Source organism: Glycine max, chromosome 13 (genome assembly GCF_000004515.6).
Source record: "Glycine max cultivar Williams 82 chromosome 13, Glycine_max_v4.0, whole genome shotgun sequence".
In the NCBI taxonomy this organism is placed as follows: domain Eukaryota; kingdom Viridiplantae; phylum Streptophyta; class Magnoliopsida; order Fabales; family Fabaceae; genus Glycine; species Glycine max.
The window spans coordinates 42,427,188-42,449,897 of record NC_038249.2 but is presented as its reverse complement, the minus strand read 5'-3'; the positions used below and the strand labels follow the sequence as shown (position 1 = coordinate 42,449,897).

Below are 22,710 nucleotides of genomic sequence, written 5' to 3'. Positions count from 1 at the left end.
TGTTACTCCATTTTTCCCCCCTTTTTTTTCACTAATTTTAATTTTGGTTCTTTGATTTTCTCCACAGTTTTTGATGTGTTCAAAGAAACTGTTGCGAGCATCCTAAGTTTTTTTTTTTTTCTATGGACCCTCTAAGTTTGTTGAATGGCTGATGTTTAGAGTGTGCCTAATTTGCAGTTAAAGATGCTTTTCCTTCACCAGAAAAATGTGCACATGGATGACAGTACTCTGCATCTCCTTGGTAGTCCAAAAATGTGTTTAAATTATAAGTCCTGATGAGTATATTAAGAGACTAGTGTCCATGATTCACATCTTATTCGTATGAACGTGACTGTTGTTTGTCAATTGTCACTATTGAAATTAGTTTTGAATTTTGCTCGCTCTTTAAGGTTTTAAAAAAACTAAATGAAACAATATATATTCCTTTAATCATAATCTTTCTTCCCCTTTTTTTTTCAAAGTTTTGAAACCTCATTTGTGGGAAAGGAGAGGTATATTTATTTTGCTAGTGGCTGATATGGTCAATCTTATGATCATCGAAATAACACAGCACTTTACTCCTGCCTCTTGTCCATGGATTCGGTGCTAAAGCATCTTTCTTCTCCCTTTTATCGATCTAGATGTATATAATTTACAAATATAGTTTTCTATTTTTGTCCACTGCTTATTTAAAGAAAATGTAGCGCCTAATAAACCTACAAGTCGATCTTGCTAGAATTGTGACCATCACAGACACTAGTTTAAATAACACCCATATTATTGTTCTCATTAACTAATTTATTACAGGCTTGAATTCACAGGCACATGGTATTGCAACTACGTACGTAGCTAGACCAGTAGTTAGGATAGTGAAACAATATTTTCGGATTTTAAATTTTTTTATGCTGAAGTTTTTGTCTGAATACATTTAAAATTTTCAACAGGGGGGTCCTGCTTAACTTATCATGTGAGGGAATTGATTTGTTATTCATTTTGTATTAATACTTTAATAGATCTCGCCGCTCTTAGTACTGCAGTTTACACAGTGCATGAGTTAAAATATATCGTATTTCTTAAATTGACAAGTAAAGAAAAGGAAGATGAAATTTCAAAAGAAAGGATATGAAATGGCCATCGAGAAGGAATCTAATGATTTGGATACAAACTTTTCTTTTTTGAGGATTATTTGACTGGTCAAAAAAAACTTTGCAATCACATGCATGTAAGTATCATTATCATTGGTAAACAAAATTAGTGTGTAAAAGGTACATACAGCATTTTTTCGGTTGGGCATATGTAGGTCTATATTGAGTCAATGTGAACCAAGTATTTTCCTTCTTTTTGAGATGGCTTGACTGGCACGTACGCATAAAATTCGAGCCTGTGATGTTTTCTGAGGACCCTGTCCCTCTCTGTACAGCACAAATTCAGTGTTGTTGTAAAATTTTGAGGTGCCCAGAAATGCAGTCAATTAATTATTAAAAGCTAAGATACACAGCACCGCAATCAAGTTATAAGCAGTTGTAATTACTAATTAGTGTTGGTCAAAACATGACGTGGATGGTCAAACATCATGTCACGTGGGGTGCTGTGGTTGGTGTAAAATACATATCTACTCATTTATTTTAACAAAGTAAACAAGTATTTTGTTCTTCCAAATATATTATTAATGATCATTGCTATTTAGTACATAGTTTTTTTTTTAAAGAATTAGGAACTGACCAACTTTTTTTTTTTTCAAATTTAGCTTGCAAAGGTATAATATTCCTTCCACCAACGGTTACTATATACTAATAGAATTTCCTAAAAAAATTCAAATATTTGATTAATTATAACTTTATTTTATTTTAAAAAATATTATTATTGAAGTTTGTTAATTATGTAATGTTATCAACCTAAACTTTTACTCTAAAACATCAATCTTGTTTTCTGTTGTTGACAAAAGTAGGGGTAGGCATGGAGTAAAAATTGAAAAAAGAAAATTGATGCTAAATTACAATAAATTAACAGGAATTTTAACTTTGAGTGAAGTATGCCAAAAACTAGACGGGTTTGGCTAAAGCCCTAAAGGCCCTAAACTCTAAAGGAATTAATAAAAATAAAATAAAATAAATCAATCAGGTAGATTGATTTGGGTTGAGTCTATAAAATCAAAAATAAAAAATTCAAATTAAAATGATTAAATTCACAGTTTTTAATTCGAACTAAATCAATGATATGAATCAATCCAATTTTTTTTATTCGAACTATCGAATTGATCTAAACCTATGATCATTCCTACATAAAAAATGTAAGATACAGTTTTTTTTATCGAAGAACTAATATGAGAATAATTAAATTAAAAATAAAAAGAGTAAATAATCTATGTACCTTATACTAATAGTATATATATATATATATAAAGGAGTAATTTTATTTAATTAAAATAGGAGTAGAGATTTTTAATGTTTGACGGGAATACTAGGTGTGTATATCTCCAGTTTCACATTGAAAACGCAGCAAAAGTGGAAAACAAGAACTTGGGAATTTTTAATTGGAATTTTTTATGAGGTTTTTAGAGTTTTCAAAATGGTTTTGCTGGCCATGTCGGGCGGGGAGAATATGAGGAATGGGGAGTCCCACATGCAGGCATGTGAGCTGCACAAGGCATGGTCAGGTGGGGGAGGTGCTACCATGCATATACTATATCTATAATAATTACCTCTCTCTCTCTATATATATACCCTTTTTATTCACTCTCAAGGCATTAATCTTGTCAATTTCAATTTGGCTTTGGCACCAAAATCATCAGGGCCAAAGTGACGTGTACTATACTATTTTTTTTATCCCTTGCTGTTAATAACTTGTGTTTCTGTTTATTTGTGGCCAAGACTATGTATAAGATAACATGCAGCGTTAAGGTTCATCGTAACTTACCACTTAGCGGGAGCGTATTAGACAATAATATAATTATATGGGACTGGGACGGGCAGATTCTGCAGGAACGACGTTTGAATTTCGGAGATGTTCTTTGACCAATCACAACAGGTGTTGTACACCGAAACCAGAAAATTTTGCGTGAATTAGCTTATATTTTTACATTTTCTAATGCATGAGTTTATTTACTTTATGTTCAATTTCAAATCTGTACTTAACGATCGGATGTCCCCATAGAAACAATTTGTAATTAAAAACGATGATGATGAAAAAATCAATTTTGGATATTTAATAACAGAGTATACTATGACCTTTGGTGAAAATAATTATATATATGTCTAGGACCAACATCTTAGCACAATAAGTTGCCAAATTGCAACCCAAAATGAGAGCGATAATTGACCGGTTAAATCAGCTGAAAACTTGCTAATTTGTAGTCGTTTGCTAAATTCTGTGAAATCGGCAGACGTCTGAAGAGAGGCCCGGCCCAACAAGTCCCTTCTGACTTGCTCTTGGAGTGAAAACAAAATGAATTATATTCTCTATCATTGTTTCACACATGGTGAAGGTCGATCTTTAATTTATCATTTATCATAGTTATTAAATTAAAGTATTTGCCTTTAAAAAAAAGTTACTAAATTAAAACCACAAAAAAAAGAAGCAATTGACCAGTCTGGGCTCTATTGATTGCCGAATCGGGCTCTAGCTTGCATGTGGTTTGTTTGAGGTCTTTTCATCAGTTGCATTTTTTCTCCTCTTATCAATTAATTATTTTTTATTAGAATATATATATATATATATATATATATATATATATATATATATTAAACACTTTAGTTGTGATCTACTAACCATGCCAAAAGGCGAAAACAATAAAAGAAAACTAATACAAATTTCATAACCCTCATTATGATCTTCTTCTTCTTCCTTGCAGTGCAAGACATGCATATTTACAGGTGCATGATGTATTTCCAAAATTGGAAATAGATTTATATACCTTCTCAGGTTAATATCACAACGAAAGTGGACTCCCTGCACTCAGAGTGTATATGTGTGTCTGTGAAAGTATAATTTTTACCATTTATTTTGTTTTAAAACTTAACAAAAATAATTAAATATAAGTAAAAAAAATTTGAGCCGCGGGATCATGATGATTGGCTGCATAAAATTAATTTGAATGTAGAGAATTTAGGTATAATGACAATTAATGTCTACTTTTGTTAGTGGGAACTGGGTAGCATGAATAGTTTAGGTACTACAAAGATTCTGTTAAATGGAGAATCTGAGGTTTATTAATTGTCATCCAAGCTAATTCTCCAACAACATCGGAAGTCACTTAATATCACAAGGTACAGTTTAATTATATATAAAATGAAAATCAATAATAATTATTGATTATTTTTTAACTATTATTATTTCACATTTTATCTTTTAAAATGATCCTGTATTTAAACGACTCAAATCTCTTAAATACAAGAAATGGTTGGGAGAGAGAGAGGACTTTGTAACAAAAGAAAGCATAACAATTTTGTACCACATTAGGCTCATGAGAGCTCGAACGTGATAGTAATTGACCTCCACAACCTGGTAGTGTAGTGGGTGCATGTCCTGGACAACAGTTATCAGTTCGATCACGTCCAAGTTTGGCCCTGCTACTTATATAGGAGGAGACACCAAAAGAAGGTAAGTAGCATTCTATCCCTCTTGACTCACATACTGATTTAATCTTTAGGGTCCCTTTTTAGGTGCTCAATCCATCATCAGTAACGGAGTTCATATGCTCAAAGAGGAGGAGGAGAAAGATAGGATCAAGTCGGGAGACACTAAAACTAGTAAGAACAAATGGGGTTTTTTTTATAAAAATTTTCAGCTTCTGTTCTGTTCACCTAAATAATTAAAATCAAAACTAAGTTAGACTTAAAAAAATAGGACTCCAACGTTCAACTTAATTAAAATCTAGCTATATTTTATTTAGGCTGAGGGACCAATATATATGTGGTTTAATATTTTTTTGATTCTGTGATCTTTTTATATTCCGCATATGATGTTTAATATGCTACTCAAATCAAAGCATTCCTTACATGGTGCTTGCTATATTAAGCAAATAATCTTAATTACCTACTCACGCAACGGGTTATAAAATAAAATATTTAGCGCGTGGTTATAGGGGCTTAATTACTGTCTTTTAAGATCTCATTGTTATCCACGTTCTTTAGTTCGAATAGAATTGATCTTGAATTTCTTAGGTAACATTTAGAGATTAAGTATTGTGATAAAAAACTTTAGTTAAAAAAAGAGGTCCTACAAAAATAACCTACAAAAAGTAACCAATCAAGTTTTTGAAGATTAGTCATAAATAAAATTATTCAATATTTTTTATAATGTCACAGTAAAAAAAACAAACTCATATAAGTGTTATAATCACAGCTTAAACTTTCTATCTCATATACTATCAGTATGGTATACTTACTAATCTGGCCGGGCGTTAAAATATTTTTGTAAGAACTGACACATTTGCTCCCTTGTTGGACCAGTATCATCACCATCGTTCTCAATTCAACCTAAATTAGAACTTGTAGACTTAGCTAGATTAAGTATGTTCTTATATCATTTCGATTTGGAAAATCGATGTAGAAATGCTCTCCAAACAAATGTAAAAAGCTGTTTTTTAGTAGTGTTAGATCAGCAAAATTTATTTTTAATACCAAATTAAATTTGCCGTAGTATACCTACTATTACTCTTTTTTTCGGAATAAGTGAGACTATGCTTGATTCTTTAAATAAAATTTTAGTACCGTAAGTTGATCAAATTAAATTTATAAACACTAGTAACTTAGTAAGTCACAACACAAATGGATTAGGAGATTGTTTCTGATCCTAATTAATTGAGGGAAACCTCACTCTGAACAAGTCTTTATATTATCAATTAATTTATAATAAAAAAATATTTGTACTCACTATATACCTTTCATTTAGCAGCTTTACTACTATTTCAACTGAAAAGGATTTAATTATTAACATCATAAAAGTGAAGTAAATTAACCTTGATACATAATTTAGCTTGCTTTGGCTATCGAATCTAAATAGTTATTTCGACACATAAATAAAAATAGGTATCTAATATTCGAGTATCAACTGTGAGGAATAGTCTTATGTTAAGATCATACTTATATTAGATAAACCTTTCAATAAACTAGTGCTTATAGGATGAAGAAATAAGAAAGTAAAATAATTTTTAAAAAATTATAATTAAAATTAATTTATGCATTAAGTTAATTTTTTTTTGGAAAAATTAAATGAATGAGTTTTCGCAAAAGCTGAAATGCTTAAATTGACTTTAACTTATTCGAAAAAATAATTCATTTTATCTTGTTGTTTTGTTTTTCTTTGGATCCCCGATAGAGTGAAATAATAATAATAATAATGAATAGAGATAAAAAAAAATTAGAATTAAAATAGAAAATAAAAATGTGAATTTCATATTATTATTTTTTTACTCTCTCTTAACTCAAATGAATGAATCTTGAGTGTTTATTGAAAAATTTATCCAAATAGAAATCTAAATAAAAACGAACAAGTTTAACAACAAAAACATATATGCCTAACATCTTAAAGGTTTTAAGTTAGACATGGGGTCTTTTGTTTGTGTGATTCATAATTACTTGATCAGTTGATGAAAATTTCCGTAGGGTTTTAGTTTTAGCTCCCTCTCCCCACCCACTCCTTACTTCCAACATTCTCGTATTAGCGTTTATGCACCCAAAGGAAATAGTGCATGCTAAACAGACTTTATTCTGATATCAACTCTTCTAAACATAGTTCTCCTTACCCATCCTTTCAAATTTAAATATAGCAATAATTTGTCTTCCACATGAAGAAGCCAACTTTGATGATCAGCTCAACTTTCTAAATTCCCTCCATATGTTTCTCTTTAGGTGAATTAATTAAAGAGGGCTGACATGACACCATCTTTCTGACTCGAAGACCCAAAGAGGGTACGGTGTTCCAACAATAATTTAATTATACATTATGGGGTATGCGTAATCTAGATAATACAGTCTTTTAAAGATTATATCTTTTCTCTTCGTTAAAATATCTAGATTGAGTTTCCCGACGAACATCTTCGTGATTTTTAAGTACCCTTTTCATACCTAGCTTAGGCCTTTCTATATACAGAAAGATAGATAGATTGAGTAACTTAATTCATGCCTGAAAGAAGCTAAGACAAATAAAAGATCAATCGTTACCCAACACAAAAAAAATACTTGCAATATCAGATGCCACGCCCATTTTCTAGGGAGAAAAAAACACACACACACACACACACACTAGTTTTTCAGATTAAAAGGAAAATAACATAATATATACAAAGAGAATAGACACGACACTCATAATGGGATTCATGAATTTTTTTTTATTTTTTATTTCGTTTCTTTGTCAGTAAGTGGACAAGTATCTTGTTGAAATCTTCTTGTAAACATACACTAAAAAAAAGCATGCAGAATGAAAGGACAAATTACATGCATGAATAACATATGCAACAATACTGATAGATATAATATAAATCAAAATGTTTTCACCTGAATTGATTTCCTCATTTGCATGCTTCCTTCGATCTGAACTGGAAATTCGAGTCATGTATTTGCTGATGCAGCATCATCAAGATTCCCACATCTAAAATAGAACTTTATTCATTCCACACTCGTCCACAAAGAGCCAACGTACATGTATATATATGTATGTATAAGCGTGTACAGTCATGAAGTCCTAGCTGATTAGGCAGTGTGAATCTTGATGCCGCTGCACCTGCAGACTGTGTTCTGCAACTCTTTCTCCCAAAGTTTGAAGATAATTAACTAGATGTCACCCTGAGAGACAACAAGTGTATATATATGTTACAAACAAGGAGAAGATATATAGGTAGGAGGAATAATAAACAATTGAATAACAAAACTCAATAATAAGGTTACTATTAATCTGCCCACCGTACGTATTGAAATCATAGACTTGATTATCCATCCCGGGTGACAAGGCTTTTTAAGCCGCACCGAAAGTAGATTAAAAAGCCTAATTAAGATTAATTTGAGAATATATATATTAATTGGGATCGGAGCTGCAGGGGCAAAAATTAAAGTGCTATAAATAAACATGAAGGAAAGAGTTAGTATAAATTAAAGTAAACTATAAATCTAATCGGTGACCTTAGTATTCGATCCCAAGAAGCAGCACCTGAGAGTGAGAGGCTCAGAGATGAGATCTTTGCAACAAGTAGCTAGCTAACCGTAGCAGAGTATTTAATTAAGTTTAGGAATAATGGTGGTGAAAGATATGATTATGAATAGGAAGGAAAACACTGCAGTAGAAAAATTCCCACACATTGCCAAGCTAGTGCGTAATGTGACATCAGGTGATGAAAGAAGAAGGGTCTTGCGCCAAAGCTCAAAAGGAAAAGAAAGATATGAAAAATGGGTCAAACTTCGTCCTAAGAAATACATTTTTTTTTTTAAAAGAAATACATTTCTGGGGCATCTACAAATAAGAATGGAAATAACCTACCTACATCGTTTGGAATCTTGTGACTCAGGTTACATCAAGCTCAAATTAATTAGACCTATTTGATAAATATGTGTAGCTAGGGCTTATTTTAAAATTTATTAAATTTAACAGACTAAGTTGAATTCTTTTGAGGGCTAGATTTGGTTTAATTACTTTTAGTTCCTAAATTTAGGATGTGTTTTTTTTTAATTCCTAAAATATAAAATTATTTTTTTAGTCGCTAAATTTTAATAAATTATTTTTTTAGTTTTTGACATAATAAATTGATATTTATGACAGTTTATAATACGGTTTTAAAATAGAAATTCAATTTGCTAAAAATAAAAATTAATTTATGATAGCTTAAAATTGACACAAAGTATTAATTTATTATTTTAAAGATTAAAAAGAACAATTTGTCAAAATTCGAGAAAAAAAAAATTTAAAATTTTAGAAATTAAAAGAATCACATATCCAAAATCCAAATACTAATAATTAAGCCTTGTTTAAAATTAATTTTGATACCAAAAATTAATCTTTATTCTTATTTTAAAAGTTTTTAAAATCAGTTTGACAAAAAAAATGGATTGATTTTATAAATTAAATCATAATTTTATTTCATTTTCAATTTATATTTTAAAATTATAACAAAATGTTAAAAAAAACATCACAAAGTATTAAAAATCGACATAAAGTGTGAATTTATTATTTATTATGCGACAATGTCAAAACCAAGAAAGAAAAAAATTAATTTTAGAGAAAAAAAATACACTTTTTAAATTCAGACTCAGATTTTATTATACCGGGAACATATCTCCACTCCTATATGGCTATATCCATAAGTCAGAGGCTACTTTAGACTAGTATGGTATACGTTTTCTTATTAAGTTGAATTAGTTAACAATTAATTTTTACACATAAATAATAAATTTATCATTTATTTATTTATTAAATTGTAATTTTCATCTTTTATAATTAAATTCATAATTTTAGTCAGTGTGTAATATTTTATCTTCACAATTAAGAAATCAAATTGGTAATATCATTTGGATATGCTGTTGTAGAGTTGTAGAGATGAGAACGATTGGCCAGAAAAAAATATTTTCTCACGTCCCAACTGTTTAATAGATATGACAAATGATAGGCAATAAAAAGGATAAATTAAAAATTCCAATTGGTATAAAATAAAATAAAATAAAAATACAAGCATTTATTGATTTTAATGCTACAAATTTCAATTCCAACGGGCTGAAGCTAACGCGGCCCGCGCCCAAGTTTGTAATGGGTCCATCACAGTTTACTCCTAGAATAAGTCCAAAATTCTCGACAGTCTAACGGTTTTTATTTGCAGACATCTTCATGCGCTAAATATGACACCCTGATGAGGACATAATTAAGGGCAAGGACCATGAAGTACTTGAAGGGTTCATGACTAGAGACAGATTTAAGCAGGTCTAATACAGTGATTAAGACACAACTAAGGGCAAGGACCATGAAGCACTTGAAGGACCCATGACCAGAGGCAGACTTAAACAGGCTCAACACGTCATAGAAACAAGGCTAGTCATTTGTATAATTGCCATTGATGACGATTGAAGGCCCAAGTGGAAAAAGATGAAGACCGAGAGGCAGATGCACTACCAAGACTATTAATTGTTGCTGAAGGCCCAAGTTAAATATATTTTTAGTTATAATTTTTATTTATTGTAATTTTGGCCCAAACTATTTAGAAGACTCATGTCTATTTTTATCTTTTTGTTCAGATACACTATAAGTATTGGTTTTTGTTTTCAATAAAAAAAAATTGGCATTTGATAAAATTTGGTGAGAGTTTCTCCCTGGGTTCCTTGTTAAACCAATTATCAGACTTATCAAGGTAATCTTTGTGGCGTCTATCCTGACTTATCTTCCCTCTTTGAAAGTGACGTCATCCAGAACTCCATAGCCTGTATCAAACGTTCCGCCCCGTAAGATTCACATCACACCCTCTCCACCAAAATTACGAGGAGTAGTTCGTCATTTTGTATTTTTTAAAGAAACAAAATTATCCCATACCTTTGATCAAATCCGAAATTCATTTAAAAAGAAACTTTAAATTAAATTCTTCTTGCACACCACACAAGGAAGGGATTTGATTTGAAGAATTAGGTTGTTGTGCATGTGATCTTGTAAGAGGATCGAGTAGTGACAGAGAAATACTAGAAGGCAACTAGAAGGAAAATAATTATATTTTATATACCATGGATCACAAGGTTTGAAAAAGAGAAGAAAGTTATGACTTATGAGTTATGAGAGAGAAGAGTATATCGTTTATCTTCATCGTGCAAAAAGCAACAAGGGAAGACGCTGGGGGTTTAATTTTGTTTTGTGGTTCTAGAATTGACAGATGTCAATACTCCATGATACGTGGCGCCAATAAATGACTCATGTGCCTTTTCATTATTTTTCCTTTTTTAACATGCGGTAAGATGTGTTTGTTAAGAAAGAAGAACAAAAATAATAATAGTGAGCAATAAGATAGGGTATGTATGGTTTTAAACTGCTACTCATTTCGTCTGAAAAATTAATACATGTGGAATTCATATCTATTTTTTCTCTCATCGTATTTTACCTCAAGCAAAGACACTCGAGCATGGAGGACTCCATACATAATCAATCGTGTGCCTATAGACCCACAACTTCAAGTCTCTTCACATATGAGGTTGGAGAACTTTGTACCCGATGGGTCTTGTGCCAATTAATCCACAACTTCTCTTACATAGCCTGATCAATCAGTTTCTAACTAGCCTACCAATAACGATAATAACTCATATAACTCCCTCTCAATTTGGGAGTTGTAATGATCGCCACATAAATGATGTTAGAAAATATTCATAATAACAATTTATGAGGAGTTTTGGATGAAGAGAACGATTATTAAATAGGAGAAAAAGTTGTGTGAATATGACCCCTCGCTAAGACAACATATTATAGTTGTCTTAGTTAAATATTCTTGGATTAGGTTTGTGAAACTCGTGCAATCAAATTATAAAATTTTAGTTAAATAAAACAATTAATTATTTTTCCAAAATCAATTAATTTGCATCAAATTAATAAGATTGCAAAAGTTAGCCGGCAAGATTTAATTCACTTGGTTAATAAAATATGTAAGTATTATAAAGTCTTGATATTGTATTTAATTTTTAAAGATAAAAAATTAATAAGATTGCAAAAGTTAGAATAATGATTCCGAAAACATGCATCTAATCATCTTAAACTCACTTTCACGAGCATATCTGGCTCACGCGAAATAGCGTCATCTTTAAAGGAAGGGATGCTGAATTCATGGATATTATACAAAGGGGGAGTTAAATCTGGTCTTCATTTCTCTTGTTGGTGGTTTAACCAGTTGACTGTTTGCAAATGTAATCTCCAACTACTTTTTAAATCAAAAAAATGCACCGACAAATCTAAAATTGGTCTTGCGGTTGCAAGTAACTTCGCCGTTGATTTTAAGCTTAATTCTAAAAATTATTTTTTATTTATCTCAGCTCACTAAATTGAAATTGATCCCTTATAATTTAATTTACTAATTATTATTTTTTAATTTAATTATTTAAATTTTCAATCTTAAAATTAGACGTTGAATATTAATAAATAACATTTAATATTGATAAAATTATGATACGTGACAACAACCTAACTGTTAACCTTTAATTTCAGAATTAGAGACTTAAATAGTTAGATTGAAAAAAAAATGAAAAACTCAATTAATAAATTAAATTATAAAAAAAATCAATTTAAAGAGTTGAAATAAATACGACAATTATTTTTGAAATTAAGCCTTGTTTTTATGATGATGCGTTTGCAGTTAGCAGCTTGACCTTCACGTGGGTTACCGTCTAAAAGCGAAAAATAAAACAAAATAATTTCCCACTGCTTTTATGATTCTTTCTCATTTCCTTTATTTTATTAACTTGAGAGCAGAGCCAAAAGTTGAAACCTTGCAACTACTTCAATTGTCGTTGCCGCGTAAAAAGATAGTAAAGGCCAAAGGGTGCATGCTAAAACTTGAAGCCAGGAACGTGTCAAGATTGGAGTGGACAACGTGGTACAAGTAAAAAATATCAGCTTTTAAGTTTCTCTTTCTTTTCTAGTTCTACACAATCACCATCATTCACCTCACAATCGCTTTCACTCGACGCCATTCTATATATTTCTCTTCCCCCCTCCATTCTCTACGATCTGCTTCTTCTTGGTAACAGTTTGCAGTACGGTAAGTGAATGTGATGATCCATATGATACCGCATTCTATATTTTCTTCACTTTTCAGTTTACCTTTAACATTAATTAACATTCTGCAATGGTTCCTTCTTTTGCGTGTAGTTGAGCATACCAGAGTCTGAGATGGAAAACGGGGATCAGTTCCAGGAAATTTCAAAGGGGAAATATGATTGTCTTTTATTTGGTAAGCCTAAACGATTCATGGTGACTTTCTCACTCTTACATTCTAGCTTCATTATTCTGCCAATGGGATATTAATAACTTGTTTTTTGATATTTTCAGATCTTGATGACACCCTTTATCCTTTGAGTTCTGGATTGGCTGAGCAAGTGAAAAAAAATATTCAGGGTAATGACTTCAGCGAATTGAAGACATAGTAATATGTCATTACTCGAATAGAATGTATGTGGTTTTCTCTGAATTTATTTATTAATTAATTTTTAATGGATGCATTGCACAGAGTACATGCTTCAAAAGCTTTGGATATCAGAGGCTAAAGTTCCTGAGTTGTGCTTTTCATTATACAAGACTTACGGGACAACCATGGCCGGTCTCAAGGTAGTATAAATAATTAATTGAACTTTCATTATATTTTAAAAGGCCCAATTTTGTTTGTTTATTTAGATGTGACGGTGAACGAATCAATCTCAATCATTGTCTCTTTCCCTCTCACCAGGCTATTGGCTATGACTTTGACTATGATGACTTTCATGGGTAATTGTCTTTACATATTTGAGATTTGTTCTATTTTTTTTCCATTTATTTTAATCGTTAGAAATCATGTTAAATATAATGGAATCCAAAAAGTATTTAGTGTGTGTTGAGCAGCTTTGTTCATGGGAGATTGCCATATGATATGCTGAAACCTGACCCTGTTCTCAGGGGAATTTTGCTAAGCTTGCCTGTTCGAAAAGTTGTGAGTTCCTTTGTTCTTGTTTAATGACCAAAAATAGGACCTAATTCATAAATATTCTCTTCAGCATAATGTTTGTGTCATGTTTTTTCCCCCAGGTTTTTACAAACTCTGACAAGGCTCATGCAAGCAGAGTGCTTCATAGGCTTGGATTGGAGGATTGCTTCGAAAGAGTTATAAGCTTTGAGACCCTTAATTCCTCCAATGAAGATGGCAGTGAATATAAACAAAGTTCCACAGAGATTTTTGATTTTTATGAGTACATTGGCAGGCCTGATTCTGATATCGTGCTTCCAAGGACCCCGGTTGTGTGCAAACCCTTTCAAGATGCATATGAAAAGGTTTTCAATATGGCAGATATTGACCCTCAAAGAACAGTAAGATCACTAATCCTTCTTTGGCCATGGGTTTTCCCTTCTTTCTCAAATTCTAATTAGCCTGTCATTATGATCTTGCATATTGTCTTTTTCTAACAATGAATACCAATTATCAGTTTTTTACCTTCTGATTATGTGCCTTTTTGTGACGAATTAAATTATTTATTTGTATTGCTTTTCCAGTTATTCTTTGATGACAGTCTCCGCAATTTACAAACGGGAAAATCCTTGGGCCTCCACACTGTCTTGGTAAGTCACAAAAAACTAGTCATAAGAACTTTATTTTAGTTTTTTCTTTTCTTTCTCGTGGTAATGATGTCAAACGGCGTATCGTAACCTTAACCTCACAAAATCATCATGAATGGGCATAAAAGAAAGCATATAGAACTAGTCATAAGAACTACTTTTAGTTTTTTACGTTTGAATCTTTCTCATAGTTAAGTTGAATGGAACTTCCAAGTATACATTTGTGGAACCTTGACAATTATATGCATGCACATGTTCTTATTACTATTTTATGGCTGTATTAGCTTTAAGAAGGTATAATTAGAAATTTCCTTATTTGACCGAAATGCATCACATCTCAATTAAAATAATATATGATGAAATTTGAATTTAAATGTGAAATCGAATGTGGGACCCATGCAGGTGGGTACATCCGTTCGAACTACGGGAGTGGATCATGCCTTAGAGAGCATCCATAATATGAAGGAGGCATTTCCAGAACTATGGGAAGCCAATGAAAAGCCTGAAAGTGTCGAGTGTTCTAGAAAGGTTTCAATTGAAACATCAGTAATAGCCTAACTTATTAGTCCAAGTTCTGAGACATTTGGTGTCTAGTACTGTATTGGCAAATGATGTTGATTAATGCAGTTGGAAGAATTTGGTATATTCATAAATAAGTTTATATTCGCCATTTTCCCCGTCCTTCTGAAAATGTGTAAAGATTCAAGTTATTCAACTCGAGGCAAAGGCAGTACGTTTAGAAAACAGACATTGAAAACTTCTTGTGTAGCATGCCTAAAAGTACCCTGCCTGAAATCCACACGCGATATTTTTTTTTTTTCACAAGTTAAAATAAACTTATAAACCTCAGCTTTTAGAGAGTAGAAAAGTTAGATGAGAGTTTCATAGAAGTTAATGCCTTGGTTGATTATTATCCCCACGGCTGTTTTATACAAATTCCGTTCAACTGTTGAAACAAAAGGCTGGGCAGAATAGACTCATAATATAATGGTTGAAAAGCGAATTCTTCAGAGTTAGCAATTCTAATTCTAAGGGCCATAAACTCACCTTAACATGCGAATTCTTCACAAGAAGAAAGTGGGCATGATTATTAGCGTACGTACCTAATGAATGCGCCATAAACTCACTTTAACATTTCACCTGTAACCACGATACATTTTAATAACAAACTATATTTAATAGCTAAGAGACCAACAGTTTCATAAAATACAATATATAACTATACACAAAAACACTACGAGGCTTTTGTTTAGCCCTTTAACCTAAAAGTATTCAATCTAGATCAGCAGGTCGAATCCTGAATCTTAACAAGAAATTGTGAAGGTCTTTATACCAATGGAGAGAGCATCGTACAAAAGATTAAAGGAATGATTTGCAATTGCAACAAGAAAATAATTGACTTCTAGAGAATTGCAAAGTCCACACTAACTGCCAGTGGCAGGAAGCAGGGTAGTATTGCTGACAAGATAACACTGAAACAGAGACAATAAATCAAACAAGACTTCAATCATCCTCTTGAAAACTATACATGATCTTGCAATTGCAATCTTGGACTAAGGTATTCCTTGGACTGTCAAATGCGATAATTTTTTGTTTCATGAGGTAACATAAAAAAAAAAATGCAAGAGTGGAATATGGATTAAGATCTAACCAATGTTGTCTCAACTAATATTCCGTAAATCAAAAGAAAACAACACAAAAGTAGCCCAACAAGGATCAACTTTTTAATGAATACTTCTTTCCCGTGAAAGCTTTGAATTTTGGCTCTTGTTCCTTCTGAGATTTCTCTTTACAGGTGTTTTCTTGAGAAACCTAAAAAAAACAAAGAAAAATTGGTTATTGATGGTCTTACGTAAAGCAAATGCATGTTAAAATCATATTAATGAATCATAGATTTAGGGCATTTCTCTGTCTCCTAGAAGATTACTACTAGTAAGAACTACCTTAGGTGTTGTTTGAACGTCAGATGTAGTAGCATTTGACCCAAACACAAGCTTTCCTGAATGTCTACGAGACACGGTATTTGATGACTTAGAATCAGAACCCTTGATTTCTTTGTCAGTTTGTTTCTGTTTTAGCTCTGAAGAGGATGCTTGTTCGACTGATTGTGCTGAAGGTTTACCATCCAAATGTCTTCCAGAAACAGTGAATGGAGTCAACCGGGCAATCTTTGCTGGCGGCTCATCCTCAACTGAAATACAAAGAATATAGTCATTAACTGCTAATGAATTTTTTACTAAATAAATCTGAGAAAATTCATAAAAGCATCTATCAACATATGATAAAAGAATGACAACCTTCTGGTTGTTTCCTGTCAAATACAACAGGTTTTGCTTGTTTCTCAGGTTCTTTATAATCAAGAGGTGGAGCAAAATCAACTTCACAGTCTGTTTCAATTATAATGACTGCAGGAGAGGGTATAGTTTCAACTATGTCGATGTAATACTTCTTGTTGTTATAAGGAACCATTATAGTGTCACCGGCTGTTAAACATGAGTAGCTCCTAAGTGTAGTCTCTAAGCTGCAAATAATCAAGAGAATGAAAGAAAATATCAATTGACACTGTCAAAGGTGTAACTAGATATTATAGAAGAAATACTAACATGGCTTTTGGATTGGAGATATCCAAAAAAATCCTTTGTGTGAGGCTGCAGCTTCACATACGTTCCTTTTGCAAGGGTGGCAATTTTCACTTTTACAATGTCTCCCTCTTGGAGAAGCATATTTTCCATCATCTGACAACCAAAACAGAGGAACATCATAAACAGTAAATAAAGGAAGGAAAATTCATTAAGGAAAAAAAGTTCAGAAAATAAGAGAAACAAAGAAGAGGAAACGGCATACCCATTATGGTGTATATATATGGTCCCTTCATCAGATACGAATTCTAGCACCCCACAGTGAGTAACTCTTTCAGCAGAAGGATTTTTAATTTGAAATAACATGGGGTACTCTATGTGCAAAGACGCTGAAAAACATAACTGGTAAAAATCTTGATAGATGTTTTAGATGAATAAACCTAGTCTGTTTCAATTGTTGCAACTAGACAAATAATGACTTACCAAGGCGATCAAGGGCTGAGGGAGGCATGATAACTAAAGGCAACAAAAATTGTCATAAGAAATTCTATAGGCAAAAACAACATATCAAAGTTTCATAAATGTTTTGAATCAGAGAAGTAAAATGTAAGCTGTTGGTACATACTTTTATCACCTTTTTCCAGATCTGGCTGCATAATCAAGAGGACAAGGAATCAGTTTAAGAATAATCACGTGCAGATGTAAATATTTTTCTTTTTTTAAAGAGAGTGCTGAGCCCAAATTTGTATGCATGTAAAGGATGCTGCAATGTCACTCATAAACCAGTATAGTCAGCGATCTATAGCCAGTGACCACAGATCAAACCCCTTGATCAATGGATGCTTAACACATGTGCAAATATAAATCCCAAGGAATATGTTGACTTTGTGAATAGAAAATTTTTATGACATGTTTGGATGACAGGAAAGAAAATAAGGAGAATAGAAGAGAATTCTTTTCTCTAAAATTCAAATTTCAAAATTCTCTCACCTTTTCTTTTGTTTCCTCTGAAAGAAACTGAGGATTAGCAAAGGAAGTTATTATAAATATTATAGGCATCAGGATAAATCAGTGTTCGTACCTTCTCAATGAAGGAAACAGGGTAACAACGATAAAACTGTTCAAAGGTTTGCATATTGAGCATCTCTGTAATACGCCTGAATTTTTTTTAAAGCAAAAAGGGAAAAAATGTTAACAGAAAAACTAGGAGCAATAAAATTATCACGATCAAAAGAAAAAAGTTGTCTAACACTTGGACAGTTACGTTCCAAGGCATGGTCGGATACTCTATCAAGCCAATCAGTGACACTGATCAAGTTTGGATTAAAACGAACCAAGTCCCAATCCATTTAAATTTAGAATTGTTCTTATTATTATTGTTTGAAGAATTAAAATTATAGCACAAAAAATTCAAAAGTAGCAGGTCAACATACCATAGTTATCAGAAGACTAGAAAGATGACTGATGGTCTGCGTGTGCCTGAAAAAAAAAAGGATAAACAAATGCTAATAGTAATAATCACAAAATAAATGTGAGCAGATGAGAAATTTTGTGTAACGTTTCGACAACCTTAGACTTAATGATGAAAAGCTGCGTTGGAAACCACTAGAGTCACCACACCACACCGCTTACATGCTTCGGAAGAACACACGGTTACAGCTTTTATAGGTTAGGACTGTGATCGTTTTCATGTTTTCTGTGTGCAATCTCTCTCTTTCATGGGCTGGATTAAACCAAAGATGTTATTGGGCCGGCCCGTTTATAACGCGTGTGCATGGCTCATTATTTTGTTTTTCTTTTCAAGGTTATGTTGGTCATTTCGATAGTTTTCTTTTTTTTAAAGTCTTCAGTTGAGACAAACAAAACAAAATAAAATCACCTTAACGAAATCAGAGGACCTAGGTTAAGGTTGCGGTGCTGGTGGTCGAGTTCACAGGAAGAGGAAGAGATAAAATTTGAAAGAGGAAGTTGAATTGAAGGTATAATGGCGAGGCGAGAGCTTTCAAGCACGTTGAAGAACTTAAAGGTAAATAAAAGGGAACGCTACCGTTCCTCTTTGTGGTTATCGTTGAGTTTTCATTGCTTGTTTGTGATATTTTAACCTAGAAATTGTTTGATTCAAGATTAGAGGTGAAAATATCGGGACTAATGATGTTGTTCCTGGTTCTCTTTCGATGTTGGACAGTTCATGCAAAGGGCAGCTCTGAGGGAGGAGAGAACCAAGAAAGAAGAAGAGGTTAAGCCTGATGTCAGTGTTGGCACATCCACTGCGGTTACTAGAAAGTGGTATTTTTCTTTGCTAAATTCAAAAATAATTTATAGGGATTTTAGTTTTTACCACACATGGGTCTGAGTTCTGAGTCTTCTTGTCTTTGAGGCTGCTATATTGATTGTATACTTGCCTTTGTTTGTTATGACTGATACATTTTAGAAGTGAAATTGAAATCATGGCGGTTGGTAGTTGTGAAGTTAGGCATTTGTATCTCTGCCAATAGCCATTTACCGAGTGTTTTCTATTCAAATCTCTTGGGATTTTAGTGAAACAATTAATGGTTTTGGAAGTTGAGATTCCTCGTAGCAATCATTTGTGATGTTACATCATGCAGTATTACTGTAGTTGTAGGCTAGCAACCCAAGGTTGATACTGAAAATTTTCTATATTTTATTTATGATTGTGTTGTGGAATGAGTTTATCTTGGTTTTTGCTAATGGAAAGAGCGGTAATAACAAATAAGGCGTTAAAAAACAGTTGTTTTTAAATTGTGAGCTGGTATGCAGTAATTACTGGTGGAATATACATGTCCGTTATATTAAGTAACAGTGTCGTACCCAAATCCGATGCTGTAACGCTTATGATATGCCTAGATACGCATTCAAGGAGTATCCTCCAATATGTTACTTTTCTTAATATTTTATTGACTGATAATACATTTGGAATACAACTCTAGTCTCTTTCTCTATATCCTTGAGGCTGTAGTCAATATATAGAGCAGACTTCTTTTGAATAGACTAGGGTTGGGGAAAATATGTAATTTTGTGACATGGTCATTGGGAGAAGAGAATTTCTGATAATGGGCATGGGAAAGGTATGTAACTATAGTCTTTTGTTATGATTAGTTGATTACAACTATTTTTGTTTTTTTTTTCAATTGTGATCACCATGCACTGATGTAGTTATGCATTAATTTGAGTCTCCTTATAAAGCATTTTTGTATCATGTGAATTTTTAAAAACTCATATCGTATGTGCTTTAATCTTGACTATTTATGATAAGATCTAATATTCAATATTTATTCTTACTTGTATAAAAACTAAAAAGGCACTCTAACTATATATAAGCTGTAATGTAACTTGAAATTTTAATAATATTCTGTATCCCCGTAACTGTGTTGTATTGTACTCACATTGGATTAAGTATCTGGGCATCTAGTGTTGCTTCACATATAGCCCTTACAATTTAGACAAACCTTTCTGTATCTTACCCTGTAAAACAGCAAAGTTAAATAAAAAAATGTGTCTGCCAAAATTTTCTTTTCAACTTTGGTGTATAATTTCTGCAGTTACTTGCTTCATCCTGCTCAGTTATTTATATTTCTATTTTTATTTTTTTGACTTTCTGCACATATGTAGTGTGGTTATAATGGAAGGTGATCCCCATCCTGGAGCAGCTAAAGGTCGAATGTCATTTCAAAGTTTCAATCCTTTAGTTGATGTGAGTTTGAAGATCAAGAATTTCAAAGCTGTTTCTTTACTCTCCTACTTGATCTAGATCTCATACTCTGTCTTTTGATTCTTTTCTAATGCCAAAAGCCTTACCATTTTAGAAATTAAATGAGGAAGAAGCAAGACTACATCAGCCAGCAGCTGAAACTACCATGTCTAGAAATCAAAATGCAAATGCCAATATCAGGTGGGTTTCTTTGCCTAAACTTCCATGTGAACATTTGATTTTGTTTCTCTTTTCCTCATCAAGGGTCTGAAGGTTCTCTGTCTATGGTTTTACTTTCTAATGTTCCTCGTGGCCTTCTTTTTAAAAATTTAATGGGCAACTATTATAAAAATTTCCTCTGATTATGACTCTGATTTTTAATTTGATTCTGTTTATGTTGTTTCAGAGAAAATAGGTCTCCAGTAGAAGGTCCAGAATGTGGCAACATGGACAAAAAGATTGTGGAGGTTAACGGCAATGCTAAAAGGAAACAATCTGATTATGAAGCACAATATCCTAACAAATCACCGAAGAACGATCATGATGATAAACATTCATCGCCAAGCAATAGTTTGGGCTCTTTTAAAAAACCGAGTGGAGATAAGCTGGACTGGAAAGTTCTTAGACCATCTAGTGTTAAACAAAGTAGATGATGACTTTATTGATTATTTGATAGCGTAAAAATTATGCCAGGTTTGGTTCTGTTTCAGGCCTTGGGCATTTATATCGGTAGTCGTGGTTTTGTTAGGCTGTTTATCCATTGGTATAAAGACCTTCACAATTTCTTGTTAAAATTCAGGATTTAACCTGCTGATCTAGATTGAATACTTTTAGATTAAAGGGCTAAACCAAAAGCCTCGTGAGTGTTTTTTTTTTATCATCATATATTGTACTTTATGAAACTGCCGGTCTTTGGAAATTTGCTTTTAGCTATTATATACAATTTGATATTGAAATGTATCGTGGTTGCAAGTGAAATATTTAGTGTGTTTATGGACACTTCATTGCATACGTACGCTAATATCACGTCTACTTTCTTGTTTACTGTTGCTTCTTTGGAATACAAGACTGACGCCGAAACAAAAAACTCCGTAAGTATGTTTTTGATGTAGCTTACAATAAGTGTGTTGTCAAAAATCAGGTTAAAATATCTATAAGAAAACGTAGAAGCTTTTACCTTTTGATTCACTTCACAAGTGATCAAATGAGATTTATAGGAAACCAAACACGCTGTAATTCATTTCCGCAAACCCCTATAATTTTGAGCTTCTCTCTTCGTTCTTTTGTCTTTTGCTATTTTGGTCTCAGAAAGGCTTGGTCAACCACTTGCCCCAAAATATGAATGGTGTGTTGTGTACATATATGGGCAAGAATTTGAGTTAGCTCTAAATGATGATTCAGTCTTGAGAGTTGAGACCATTGGATACATCGTGGAGAAATACGGGGACAAGTCAAACTCAAGTTGAAAGCAATGCTCAATCAAAGTCCGCAAGGGTGGACTCTCTCTTGTCATTAGGAGGCAATAGTTAAATACTAAAGAAAAATTGTAACTTGGCATTTGATTTTAAAATAAAATATTGTATTTTAAAATATTAAGCATAAGTTAAAAAATTGGGGCTCATATTATATTTATACAAATCCAAAACTAGGGGTGACCGTGGTCCCCTTGGGCCACCCCACTCCCCTTGCCCCTGACTAGGCTCACTACTCATTTGTGGAAACCCCAAAACACTTATATGGGCCTTTTGAAATGGTTCGAATCAATGATAAATTAACTTAACAAGGAATCTCTGATTACAACAAATAAGCAAAACAGACATTACTGTTTATTGTGCAGTTTATTTGCTGATAAAATAAAACTGTTTATGGTGTGCAGATTGTCAAGGCTAATGACTGATTTCTCACAGAAGACATTGCAATACGTGGAACATTATTGAAGATGCCCCTATCTAATTCTAATCCGTAATTGAGAGAGTATTGTCAGCTACTTTTAGTCAGATGTAGCTGCTGTTTTTCTGTTTGATTTGCTCCTATGATTTACTACATCTAGTCTTCCATTGTGGTGCCCTTTTTTCTTATTTTTGCTTCTGCCATTCCTTACCATCAGTAGTAAATTTGTGCTTCATGAAAAAAAAAAGAAGGAAATGTGTCATGCCATACCAGCTAGGAAGCGAATTGAACAGCAATATCTAA

The 22,710-nt window shown here is 32.5% G+C and overlaps 2 protein-coding genes, 1 non-coding gene and 1 pseudogene across 4 annotated transcripts; 2 read left to right on the top strand and 2 right to left on the bottom strand.

Annotated features, from left to right (window-relative positions):
• Window positions 1-7,533: 7,533 nt before the first annotated feature.
• On the bottom strand, window positions 7,534-7,711 carry MIR172L (microRNA MIR172l). Its single transcript, NR_126658.1, has one exon. It is a non-coding gene; the product is annotated as a microRNA MIR172l (primary transcript).
• Window positions 7,712-12,441: 4,730 nt separating this feature from the next.
• Window positions 12,442-18,789, top strand: LOC100790444 (uncharacterized protein C24B11.05). Of its 2 annotated transcripts, none has more exons than XM_041008559.1 (9): window positions 12,442-12,685; window positions 12,796-12,877; window positions 12,976-13,041; window positions 13,154-13,251; window positions 13,370-13,407; window positions 13,522-13,609; window positions 13,705-13,983; window positions 14,167-14,232; window positions 18,652-18,789. In XM_041008559.1, the coding sequence occupies exons 2-9, from the start codon at window positions 12,817-12,819 to the stop codon at window positions 18,679-18,681; spliced, it is 726 nt and encodes a 241-aa protein (XP_040864493.1). In that variant the 5' UTR covers window positions 12,442-12,685; window positions 12,796-12,816; the 3' UTR covers window positions 18,682-18,789. The 2 variants fall into 2 exon arrangements, with proteins under 2 accessions (XP_040864493.1, XP_003543518.1); XM_003543470.5 differs by lacking the exon at window positions 18,652-18,789 and adding an exon at window positions 14,632-14,882.
• On the bottom strand, window positions 15,717-18,460 carry LOC100795701 (ubiquitin fusion degradation protein 1 homolog; annotated as a pseudogene).
• On the top strand, window positions 18,675-21,477 carry LOC100500671 (uncharacterized). The gene is made up of 5 exons (NM_001250774.2): window positions 18,675-18,834; window positions 18,994-19,094; window positions 20,439-20,520; window positions 20,633-20,718; window positions 20,924-21,477. Exons 1-5 carry the CDS (start codon window positions 18,793-18,795, stop codon window positions 21,168-21,170), a joined length of 558 nt encoding a protein of 185 aa, NP_001237703.1. The 5' UTR covers window positions 18,675-18,792; the 3' UTR covers window positions 21,171-21,477.
• Window positions 21,478-22,710: the final 1,233 nt, after the last annotated feature.

What these genes read in the sequence shown, in the direction of transcription:
- LOC100500671 (NM_001250774.2), top strand. Translation starts at nt 18,793, where the DNA reads ATGGCGAGGCGAGAGCTTTCAAGCACGTTGAAGAACTTAAAG. An exon ending in GCACGTTGAAGAACTTAAAG is followed by an intron (nt 18,835 to 18,993) that starts GTAAATAAAAGG and finishes GATGTTGGACAG; the next exon opens with TTCATGCAAAGGGCAGCTCT. An exon ending in AATGCAAATGCCAATATCAG is followed by an intron (nt 20,719 to 20,923) that starts GTGGGTTTCTTT and finishes ATGTTGTTTCAG; the next exon opens with AGAAAATAGGTCTCCAGTAG.
- LOC100790444 (XM_003543470.5), top strand. Translation starts at nt 12,817, where the DNA reads ATGGAAAACGGGGATCAGTTCCAGGAAATTTCAAAGGGGAAATATGAT. An exon ending in CAACCATGGCCGGTCTCAAG is followed by an intron (nt 13,252 to 13,369) that starts GTAGTATAAATA and finishes CCCTCTCACCAG; the next exon opens with GCTATTGGCTATGACTTTGA. An exon ending in ATATTGACCCTCAAAGAACA is followed by an intron (nt 13,984 to 14,166) that starts GTAAGATCACTA and finishes TTGCTTTTCCAG; the next exon opens with TTATTCTTTGATGACAGTCT.